The 12,382-nt window shown below is 44.4% G+C and overlaps 1 protein-coding gene across 3 annotated transcripts in view; it reads left to right on the top strand.

Moving 5' to 3' along the window:
• TRPC5 (transient receptor potential cation channel subfamily C member 5) overlaps positions 1–12,382 on the top strand; it is a 143,149-nt gene that overhangs the window by 68,693 nt on the left and 62,074 nt on the right. For all 3 annotated transcript variants that reach the window (XM_050966215.1, XM_050966214.1, XM_050966213.1), the window contains exon 3: positions 6,133–6,654. In XM_050966215.1, the coding sequence (XP_050822172.1) occupies positions 6,133–6,654 (522 nt within the window). The remainder of the gene's footprint in view (positions 1–6,132; positions 6,655–12,382) is intronic.

Below are 12,382 nucleotides of genomic sequence, written 5' to 3'. Positions count from 1 at the left end.
TACACTAGTCCGGTAGAGCTGATTTATGAATTAGAGATGAGCTGAGTAGCTGATGTTTGAATCCAGATCAGGTAAGGTTCAGGTCAACATTATTACTGATTATTTGCAAGAACTATCAACATGCTAATACCTTCTGTGCTGTACAGGGCACAGATATACAGCCTGTTTCTGGCCCAAGAAGCGAACAGACTATGAGGTAGATAAAGCTAAAACAAGATGTATTGGGAAGCCCAAAGAAGAGTCCAAGCTTAGGTTTTGTTTGACTTTACTTATCTCATTCTCTACTCCTCAATAACATGGTGGAGTAGAGAAAGTGTCTGAAGTAAGCTAAGATTTCTGGGAATTGTGGAAAAAGACAGTATTTATGAGAGAATTGAGTAAGGAGAGAATATGTGCACAGGTGGGGTTTGACGCTGGCACATCTATGCAGAATGGGGAGAATGGAGAAAGCCATGAAGACGGGAGAAAGAATTAAATGAGATGTCAAGTCTGGTTTCATTGGCAGAGCAAACGGTTGTGTGATAAGTTCGGAAATATAGACTAGGGCAAAACTGTGCAGTCTTGCTGGTGAAGATTCAGATTTGAAGCTGAATCAGAGGTTTTATGGCACTGAAATCTTGTGAACTCTTCTTGTGAATTTCAGGCCCAAATGGTGGAAATCTTTCCTGCTCACTTTATCTCAGGTGTTTTCTGCTATCGTTAATAGGGGAAAATGTCACATGATTAGCATTCTCATGAGATTATTATTCACTTTTTGAATTGTATTCCAAAAGTGCCCCATACCCAATTAGATCAGGGCCCTATTTTGCAGGGTGCTGCACAATCACATAGTAATAGGTGGGTCCTTCTAGGTGAAAAGAAGATACAACAAGTGAGTGTAACAAGATGAGGGTAACTGTCCTAAGAAAAGGTAGCTGCCCAGGGTCAGTATTTGAACAATTTGGCAGGTTTTCTTTTAGTGCTGTAAAATAATAAACAGTCCCAGTAATCCCTGCTGGCCACCTGATTAGTTGTTATCAGTTAGCAATTTCCTGTAGGCTCCACAGTAGAAGTGAATCTTGAGAATTGCCTGGAAAGGGGACAGGACCATCACCTTGGGCCAAAAATCTCAGAAGAACAATTGTTCCCAGCTCTGTCCAAACAAGAACTTCAAAATAACTCCCTTGTGGTTCTGAAACCAACCTATGACAAAACAGACAGTGGCTAGATCAGACCCACATACTCTTCTAGATCAGTGGTTCCCAAACTTGTTCCGGGCCAGTTTGTTTACCTGCCACGTTCGCAAGTTTGGCTGATTGCGGCTCCCAGTGGCTGCGGTTCGCTGCTCCAGGCCAATAGGAGCTGCTGGAAGTGGCATGGGCCAAGGGATGTACTGGGAGCCGTGATAGGCCGAACCTGTGGACGTGGCAGGTACACAAACCGGCCCGGCCTGCCAGGGGCTTTCCCTGACAAGCAGCGGAACAAGTTTGGGAACCACTGATCTAGATGAATAGCTTTGGTTTTGAGGTTCTGCACTGTGGTTCATCTTGAGTGATGGAAGCTATTGCTTTATGAGGTGTAATGTAGTCTAGTAGTCTTCATCTTCCAACTGTGGAAAAGAATAACTACTCAGCATCTATAGAGTGTCTGTCATCTAAGGATCTTAAAGCATGTTATAAAGAACATATTATCTTTTTCTTGTAGTTGGAGGAAACTGAGTCAGAGAGGTCAAGTGACTTGCTCAACATTACAGCCTGTCCTGGAATCCAAGCCTTTGCTCTCCCTGTCCTGTCCATTGTTTACTAGAAAATGTTGCCTTTCCAATGATGAATAAAACAGTGTTTCTGCTGGTAGTTTGAAAACTCAGAAGTAGATTGAGCAATGATTCCACGTGAGGGAAAACCACGTTTCCAAAATAGGACAAGAATTAGTTAAAAAATGCAATTATCACTCATTGCAGGATCATCAAAAAAGGCAATGAGGTAGTGGGTGAGTAGCCCAGCCTTGTGAGGATTAACTCAAAGAAGATGTTAATAAGTGTTCAATCATTTGTTATAAATGGTAGTTTTAATTTCTGAAGCTGACACTACCGAGATAAAATGCAGGAAATGCACATGTTGTTATGTGAGAACTGACAGTGGGGTTCTGAGGGATTCAGCATAACAGCTTGTGTCAGGGGATGAGGTTAATGGAAAAGAATTTGTTATTCAGGTCACTTAATGAAAATAACCTTGGGAGAGTTTAGCACAGCCTTTGGGGTAAAAACATTTATTCCTATTCTACTTCCATCCTGTAATTTTGCCTAAAATGTGGAATAAGCTGACCTAAACATGAGCTCAACCTGTGAGAACAATGCAAATATATGCTGAGTCACAGACTGAACATCAGCAATTACTCCAATGACAATACATCAAATATTGCATTATCAGCAGAGGATTTCTCTGCATAATGCCAACTTTTAAACAGAAGAGTCACAGACCAAGATCTGTGTTTGAAAACCAACAAGGCCTGATGCAAAAGCACCAAAAAGTCACAAAATGTAAAATTTCTGGCCAGCTTATTGCCTTTAGCGTAGATCAATTAGGAATGGGAAAAAAAAAAAAAGGTTCATCACAGCCCTCATTTTCGCCAAGTGTCTCTCTATTGCTGCTTTGGTTTATAATACAGCTGTCATTAGAGATGGACCCAAGTTGGAAGTGTTTAAGGGACTACAAAGGAAATCAGGAGACGTGGGTTCTATTCTTCACCTTGCCAGTGAACTGCTGTGACACCTAGGGCAATACCGAGAGCTGACAGTGCTTCTGTTTCCCTTCCCACTCTCTGGGCTGGTCCACACTAGGAGGGGGAAATCGATCTTAGATACGCTGAAGTCGAATATCTAAGATCAGATTACTCACCCGTCCTCACCGCGCGGGATCGATGTTCGCGGCTCTCCGTGTCGATTCCGGAACTCCGTTGGGGTTGATGGAGTTCCGGAATCGATATAAGCGCGCTCGGGGATCGATATATCGCGTCTAAATTAGACGCGATATATCGATCCCCGAGCAATCGATTTTAACCCGCCGATACGGCGGGTAGTCTGGACGTGGCCTCAGTCTCTTTCGACTGTAAGCTCTTCCAGGCCGGGACTGTCTCTCACTATGTGTTTGTATTATGCCTAGCACAGAGTTCCAACCCTGGTTTGGATATCTAGGCTCTACTGCTATGCAGACAATAATAATAATGGATCAGGGCTAGGATATCCGATTCTGAAAGCCTGCGAAGGTCCAGGGTTGCTTGGCTTGGCTCCTTCCCCCCTTGTGTCACTATTTTGTCTGCAAATGTCTTTTACTTAAAGAAACATGAATCAATCATATATAGAAGGCTGAATATTCTCCCTTTACAATTCTAGATACAGCACATTCAATCAGGAAAGAAGCAAATTAAACCTGTCACCTGATCATAATGGGGTTTACAGAGGGGAAAATAGTTTCTTTTCTAATTTGAAGCCTAGGATCTGGGTATAGTAGCCAATAGCTACTGACTATACAAGAGAAATAACTCAGTCATTATGTACTCATACATGCATTTTATTTTAGGATTGAAACTATAGTAAATGTGGCCAAGTGAACTCTGTACCTTTCATCTGCCATTTAGAAAGGTAGGTTACTAAACTGGCAGAGCGAGCAACCAGCAAAAGTCTTGCAAAGAGAGCTTCCCTCCATGCTCTTTATTGCCAAGAGCTTAATAGGTTTCTTAAAAGACAATAATCACCTTGTTTAATGAAGAGAAAACAGATACAGCTTCCTTAAACAATCATGACCAACTGATTTCCTTCCCCCCGCCCCCCAACACATGCACCATCCCCCCACTCCTGCCCTTAGTGAACCCAGTGAGCCATTTTTATAGGATTCCCTGGTGTAAGCCCTTAGCTCCTGATTGCCTGCAGTCAGGAGCTCTGCCTTGTTAACACAATTCTTTCCACCTGTGTGGGTGTGGCTTGCTGGAGAATTAACTCCTAGTTTGCTGTAACCAGGCCGGCACCTTGTTATATTTGCAAGCACAGGCACTCCAGCTTGGTCATCTGCTTTGCCATTCTCACCAGCAGCGCTCCCAACCCACCTAGCCTTTTTCATGTTTTGGGGAAATTACTACAGATGGTAGCCCCAAGTGTTCCTCTCTGGCTTTCAGTCCTGCTCTAGTGGCTGGACTGCATAGAGGTTTATGAGTCTACTAAAGCAGGGGTGGGCTAACTACGGCCCGGGGGCCACATCCGGCCCTCCAGATGTTTTAATCTGGCCCTTGAGCTCCCGCCAGGGAGTGGGGTCCGGGGCTTTCCCCGCTCCTGCGCTCCAGCTGGGGGCTTGCCCTGCTCCATGTGTGCTGTGGCTCTGCATGGTTCCTGGAAGCAGCAGCATGTCCCCCCCTCCTGCACCTATGCGTAGAGGCAGCCAGGGGGCTCTGCACACCACCCCCACCCCAAGCTCCACCCCCACAGCTCCCATTGGAACCACGGCCAATGGGAGCTATAGGGGCGGCACCTGCAGACGAGGCAGCATGCAGAGCCACCTGGCTACATCTCCGCGTCGGAGTTGGAGGGTGGGGGCATGCCGTTGCTTCTGGGAGCTGCTTAAGGTAAGCACCACCTGGAGCCTGCACCCCTGACCCCCTCCCATGCCCCAACCCCTTGCCCCAGCCCCGATCCCTCTCCTGCCCTCCAAACCCCTTGGTCCCAGCTTGGAGCACCTTCCTACACCCCCAACTCCTCATCTCCAGTCCTACCTCAGAGTTGGCACCCCCAGCCAGAGCTCTCACTCCCCTGTACCCTAACATCCTGCCCCAACCCAGAGCCCCCTCTCGCATCCTGAACTCCTTATTTCTTGCCCCACCCTAGAGCCTGCACCTCCAGCCGGAGCCCTCAGCCCCTCCCGTACCCCAACCCCCAATGTCATGAGCATTCATGGTGTGCCATACTATTTCCATACCCAGATGTAGCCCTCAGGCCAAAAAGTTTGCCCGCCCTTGTACTAGAGCCTTTGAGTGTAGAGACTCATGGCTTTAGATGCCTATGTTCAATCACTGCTGCTCACAACCACCATTACATCATGTTACAGGTGTCAGATAAAAGGATTATTAACTAGCTCGAGTGTTTTTTTTAAATGGACTGAGTAATGTTTCTTGTCATTAAAATCCTTCTGTGAAATGTCTCTGACAGTCACAAGAGGGAAACACGCCTGCTATTCACCATAACTAGCAATCACACTTTCAGCAGCAGAATGTCAGCCACAGGAGTGAGTGCGGAGGGTACATGAAATACAGTACGCTTGAGTGATAATTAACACACAACAAAAAGAGCTACCTATGCTGCAAATGGAAACACACTGAGGGGTGGGTCTATATGAGCATTTCAGTATAATTGTGCACTCTGAATATGGTAATGAATCACAGTAGAGTGAACATCAACCTCAGCTTCAGCCCTGGGCCTTTAACTACTTGAAAATTGTACGAGTAACCAAATAACGCACACCCTGTAGTGGCTGATCGGTAGTAGATTGCGGCTCATTAATTTTACATTTAATATTTTTCAGACCTTTAAAAAATTGTGACTTGAGGGCATATATGTAATATTCTCCTCCTTTGGAGAGTTGTTCCTACTAAAAGAGTAGGAAAAAAGTTAGCAACCCCTTTGCTCAACTAGAGACCATCATTTTATTCTGTGTTTGTACAGCACCTGGCACAGTGAGTCCTGGTCCATGACTGGGACTCTAAGGCACTACTGTATTATAAATTAATAATAATAATAATTAATATATTGGTTGTTTGGGGGGCTCTCCTTTTGTGAGGTTCCTTGGGCCTTTCTCTCACAAACCCAGCTGTCTTTTCAGTAGCAATTTATGAACTAGGATCTACTTTCTATTAACTTCCTTTATAAAAATGAACATAGGCTATTGAGCAACCTTTATACCAGTATGTGAGTTAAAGGGCCATGGATTGCTAGAGTGAGGCACTGGGCACTTTTGCCTTAATGGGGAGTAAATAAGGTTTGCTGAATGTGAAATATTATGAATGCCCAAGTTTAGTGTAATTGTACAAGATGAATGTCTATTTCCTACTCCCCTGAATGATACTATTTATTTATTTATTTATTATTATATGTTCATTTGTTATGTGTAGGTCCCTACCTTGATGATGGACACCCAGTTTTCAGAATTCACCCCTGATATCACCCCAATAATGTTGGCGGCCCACACCAACAACTACGAAATCATCAAACTGCTTGTCCAAAGACGGGTAACAATACCACGCCCCCACCAGATCAGATGCAACTGCGTGGAATGTGTCTCCAGTTCTGAGGTGGACAGCCTGAGGCATTCCAGGTCAAGGCTGAACATCTACAAAGCCTTAGCGAGCCCTTCGTTGATTGCCTTATCGAGTGAGGACCCTATTTTGACAGCCTTCCGGCTGGGCTGGGAGCTGAAGGAGCTCAGCAAAGTGGAGAATGAGTTCAAGGCTGAATACGAAGAGCTTTCGCAGCAGTGCAAACGTTTTGCTAAGGACCTTTTGGACCAGGCACGGAGCTCCAGGGAACTGGAGATCATTCTCAACCACAGGGATGATCAGAGTGAGGAGCTGGATCCCCAAAAATGTCATGATTTGGCAAAGCTAAAGGTAGCAATAAAGTATCATCAGAAAGAGGTAAGAGTCATCTTAATGTGGGGGTTTGCCAAAGCCAAGTGTTGGGTAAAATGAATTATTTCCTGGCCTACCTTGTGTTCATTGAGGGAACACCAGGACTGTGACCGTGTTTGGATTGAAAGGAAGACCAGGTGCAAGTAGAGCTACAAGTGCTGGTTCTAAAGCCCACCCACCCTCAATGACAACTGAAGTCAATGAGCGCTCAGGGCCCTCAGCATCCCCTAGGAAGGGTGGAGCACACCACAAGAATAAGATTAGGCATTTGCCATCCTGCTTTAGCATTGATTGAGTACCTCATTTTCTGTCTAGGACAGATGTGAGTCAGACTTCAATTAAAACTGTGCCCATAGCTAGCTAATAAGCCTTTAATGATTTCTAAAGATGCTAATACCAAATCCCCTTCCAGGCACCCTCAGTAATTTTATTCTCACTAAAGTCCAAGCCCTGGGCCTTTCCAGTTGCAGGACTGCCTGTGCAAGGGAACTCCTGCTAGTATCAACAACTCCCATCATCCTACCACTTCTCAGAGGCCTGTGGATTTGAATTTGAGAGGATGTGACTACAATAGGCTCAGTATCCCTAAGTAGTTCTGCAATGATGAGATGTGAAGAAAATCAGAGAGGATTTTAATAAGCCTTGAGTAGGAGTCACAAAGAAGGAGCCTTAAGGACAATGATTCTGGTGTGTTTCATATCCCTAATGCTCACCCTGTTTCGTTTGCAGCTGTATTCCAAATGCACTCAAGTGAAGCACAAACCGTGACTCTGTGCCCTTGGTGGGCACTCTGGTTGCGAATGCATTTGGAAACAGTGTTCAAAGTTGAGAGCTATAGATGGGCTCCCTCATTTCACTACTGCTGGTAGGAAGAAGTGGAAAAATTTGGAAGAGGAAAGAAAAAGGCCTTGACAAAAGGAGATGCATAACAGTATTTTTGGAGGCATCTTATTGGCCCCTATTCCACCAACTCAAGTGTGGCCTACAATATCCAAATTCCTGTTACATACATACTAAATGCACAAACCCATGTGACTGCACAATTAAAGTTATGGGCATGTTGTTAACGAGGGTAATGGTGGACAATTTGCAACCTTAATGATCACAGTTGCTACTAAGCAAATACTAGTTTAAACTCATATTTCTCACATTTGGGTACAGGACTTTTGTCTACAGAGCCACACAAATATTGCTTCACACCTGAAAAACCCCAGTTTGATTCTTTGGCTCTGTTTCATCCAAGCTCTAGGGACTCAGAAAAATTTCCCAGAAATGGAAACTACTCCCTTTAGTGCCAGAAAAAAGGAAGAAATGCTTCTGCTAAAACATGAGAGAGAGCCATCCAAAAGCCCGGTAAATCCACAGACACTTCAGTACCATTCAATAGACAAGGGCTATGAATCTAACTCTAGTAAAATGCATGGTTTCATTAGTTCCATGGACATAATTTCATTAGTTGACTCTGGATTTTCCTTCTGTTCCCAAACAAAGGACAGAACTCAGTAGATTATATATCACTTGCCATTTGCCTGTGACATCCCTGGGTTGGAAAGGGAAAGATCTAGTTAACGTGGTTAAGGAGTTTAATTTATTTTACTTGTCCATCACATTTGTTTTCCACCTGGGAGCGTGGAGGGTTTTCTAAAGCCTCCTTGAAGCTTCATAGACTTTAAGGTCAGAAGGCACCATTATGATCATCTAGTCTGACCTCCTGCACAGTGCAGGCCACAGAATCTCACCCATCCACTTCAATAACAAACCCCTTCAGAGCCTATCTAATCACCCTATTTTTTTACTGTCCTCCCTCCACTCATGACCCTGCGTTAGGCCATTGTCCTGGATGAAGAGAGCTCAACATGACATATTCCATAGCCCACAAAGTCAGCTCCACATTACCAGAGGGAAAATTGCAGAGTGGTGGAAGATACATCTTTCCCATCTGCTACACATGACCTGCTATCTCTGCAGAGCACATAGCCCCAGAAGCAAAGAGCAAAGCTAGACCCTCAAGTTTGGCCATATCTAGCACATGATAACAGATTGCTACACCGATAAGCTGTAGGTTGGACTAAGAGTGAGATACTGCCGTGCCAGTTATTCTTCATATGGATTGGTGATTTTGCTCACACTGATGGAGTTTGGGAATCATTTAAGTGGACCCGGGTGACACAATGGACGAAATCCTGGCTATGTTCAACTCAGTGGCAAAATTTCCTGTGACTTCAGTCAGGCCAGGCTTTCACTGAATAAGTTAAATAAGGTCACAGTCCCACTAGACAATTACGTCATGTCACATTGTGAGGTTTTTCAGTGTGGTACTGGAGCATCATTAACATTTAATGTGGCATCTTTTCATCACGACGCATCGCTGTTACATCACAGACGTCAGCATCATCATGATATTACTGCTGTAGACTGAGAAGCTTTGACATACTGAAAGCCAAGCACTCGAGTGGCACAGTGGCAGCTTTTAGGAGTGACTCACACTACATTTAGGTGTTATTTATTAAGGGCACATCTCATAGGCTGTAGCTACCCAACTATTAAATGAATTCCAGCTGCTGCTGCTTTGGAATTCCCTACCGAAATGTGTTCTGGGACACTGGAGCAGCTGGTCACTCTTGCCCAGATCACCTTAGATACTACAGATAAAACTTTCAAAAGAACTTATGTGACTTAGAAGCCTCAAAGCCAATGGGACTTAGGTTCCTAAGTCAGTTAGGGATTTTTGAAATGTTTCCCCTACATGCTTAGCTACTATGGCAATGGACGCTATACAAAACACTAAGACAGAGAAGTTAGGCAGCCAGATCCTTCAATTGGAAGAGCTTTTCTGTTGGAAGTTGTGACTGGAACTGGGAGGAGAAAAAATATTTTACTCGATTTATTTTCATATTTTTGTGAGTGAAGCAGCGGAGAAATTAGAACGGCCTTGTCAAAATGGGGACATTCCCACAAACACTCCAGCTGGTGGCACCCTTAAAGATAATTACAGTGAGGATCGTAAATTGTGTAAAGTGACATGGGTAGGTTGTTATGTAACTACAGTATAAATAAGTGCACTGATTAGACCACGACAGTTGTTCCTTATGTTCAGTAGTCCCACCAGGATTTTGGGGAGTAAGCCTTCAAAGCATAGGGCGCCTTCCACTTCCCCAATGGACCTCAATGAGAGTGTAGACTGCGTGTCACCTTATAGTACTGGGCCTTATTTTTACCTGAATGGTGCTTGGCAGCATGCCTGCACACACACTTTTCTGAGCTAAGAACCATACCTTAGATCAGAAAGGCTCTCAACCTTTCCAGATAACTGTACCCCTTTCAGGAGTCTGATTTGTCTTGTGTACCGCAAGGGTCCCTCACTTAAAAACTACTTGCTTACAAAATCACACAAAAATACAAAAGTGTCATAGCACACTGTTACTGACAAATTGCTGGCTTTCTGAGTTTGTCTGTATGACATTTTAGTTTGTACTGACTTTGCTAGTGCTTTTTATATAGCCTATTGTAAAACCAGGCAAATATGTAGATAAGTTGATGACCCCTAGAAGTCTTCTGGGTACTCCTGGTTGAGAACCGCTGCCTTCGATCACTACAGACTCCAGGTGTCTCAGGACATGCATTTATCCTGCCGCTGCTCTTCAGAAGTGCTCAAGCAGGAGTCTGTAAAGTGACTGGGCCTTGTGTTTTGTTAGTGAAACAGCATGGATCTGGATTAAGTACAAGCCATTATTTGCAATGGGGGGCTGTGCTGTATTGACACTTGGTAAAGCTGTAATTCTTTTAATTGTTTTTTGACATTTTTCTGCCTCTTTTTTTGGTCAGGTTTGACTGGCTGTGTAACTCCGTATGTTTCACTGGCATGTGTATGTCAATTCCAGTGTGTAAACGACGTCAAATGGAACACAAGCACTGAATTGTCATTTTAAATCAGTGCAGTTTCCATTTGCAGTGTCTGGCTGCATAGGGCCAGAATGAATGTGCCTCCAAAGGGAAACAACCCTGATCTACCCCCACAGCTCCCTGCTGTTTGCAAACAAGTGATGAATACAAACAGCCCACCACAGCATGTTTCTAATTGTTGCGCAATTTTCTTATCATAATAATGATAATAAAAACAAATCATCAGGCAAAATATAAACATCCTTGCCAACACGTGAAAACTGTAAATAGGGACATTTGGTGACAGACATGGGGAAACGCCTTTTATCTTAATTGAAAAAGATTGGACTAAAAGCACTTTCCAGAGGGACAGAGAGGAAGAAGGAGAGAGCACTTGTTTTTAGAAAGAGACTTTTCCTACTGAGTAGGAGCATAAAATGGTGCTACCTTGCCCCACTGGCTCCAAAGTCAGCGAACGTCTTGTACGCAAGCATGGACCCCTGTCTATAACAGGCTTCTGTGTTTAAATATCTCTCAATCCCTCCTTGCTTAGACCAGCAAAAACATAGCAAACTCTAGACATGTATTGACACAGGGACAGATCATTATTTATGATTGATAGAGAAGCCCCAGGGAAGACTCATTGCAGATGGGAATGCTTCCATTCAGTGCCTTACCCAGTAGCCGTACTATGCTATTCCATGTGTGAACTTACTGCCTGGCCCTGAGTCAGGGAAGCTTTCTGTCCATTGGCAGCAAATATTATGCTAACGATAAATGATGTGGCAGTTGCAGGCCATGCCTACAAACTTTAGTCAGTGCAGGTTACTTCTGAATAAAGCTGCCACAATTAATATATCACTTCAGCATATGCATACTTGACTGCTTGCATCAGTTCTGTGCATCCTCACCAGGGGTGCTTGTGTCAACACAAAGTGCAGTGCATCATGGGTGGGTATCCCAGTGTGCCATGCACTACCCTGAAGTGGAATTTTGTAATGCCTTTTTGGGGAATTTTGTAATGCGCTGTAGGGGACACACAAGAGAGAAGGAGGTCAAGTTTCCCTCATGCAACTTTCTCCACCCATAATGCCATCTGTATCCCATAATTTTTGTACCTTTTTTTAATGTGTTAACTTGGGCTGGAGCCCAGACAGGGATATATGTGCTATCACCTGATAGCAGTACGGGAACCCCATTGCTGCAAATCCAGCCACTATGTCCTGTGCATTGCCAAGCATCACCGGCCTGTGTAGCAGGAGATGATTAATGACCCTGCACACTTGCATGACAGAGGCCCATGTTATGGATATTCCAACTCCAAAATGATTTCCCACTGATCAGTAGCAATCTGGCACTGCAGGCTTCCACAGTGCAATCACCCCTTGCTTCTCAGCTGTCAATTTCAGTGGCTTCCTTTACCTTTAATAGTGGTTCAAAGTTTGTGAGCTCAGGTAAGGCAGTCAACTGAAAATTTGGCCCCATATCTGTAACCCTTCTGCCCCCCAAAATGTAACCCTTCTGCCCCTCTGAGTTGGCAACAACAAGGGCCAGGTTCAGTATCCAGGGGTTCCGTTTCAATAACGCAATGCAAAACCGGCTCGAGCCCCCACCCAGTGACCTGGGACACTTACATACCACCCCCCTGGGCGCCTCTAGGAGGCAATACTTCCCCACTCGCAAGCACGGGGGGAGTCTGAGTGTAGCAAAATCCTTTTAATAAAGGAGGGAAACAATGTGGCATCACGTTGGAGAAACACCACAAACAGAATTATAACACAAACCATAAGCAAAAAACCCACCTCCAAGTAAGTTTGGCAATGTCCTTTCCCCCTTAGGATCTTAAGTCCAA

The sequence above is a fragment of the Gopherus flavomarginatus genome, chromosome 8 (genome assembly GCF_025201925.1).
Source record: "Gopherus flavomarginatus isolate rGopFla2 chromosome 8, rGopFla2.mat.asm, whole genome shotgun sequence".
Classification (NCBI taxonomy): Eukaryota; Metazoa; Chordata; order Testudines; family Testudinidae; genus Gopherus; species Gopherus flavomarginatus.
The sequence above is the reverse complement of the archived record's forward strand: the minus strand, read 5'-3'. Positions and strand labels throughout refer to the sequence as shown.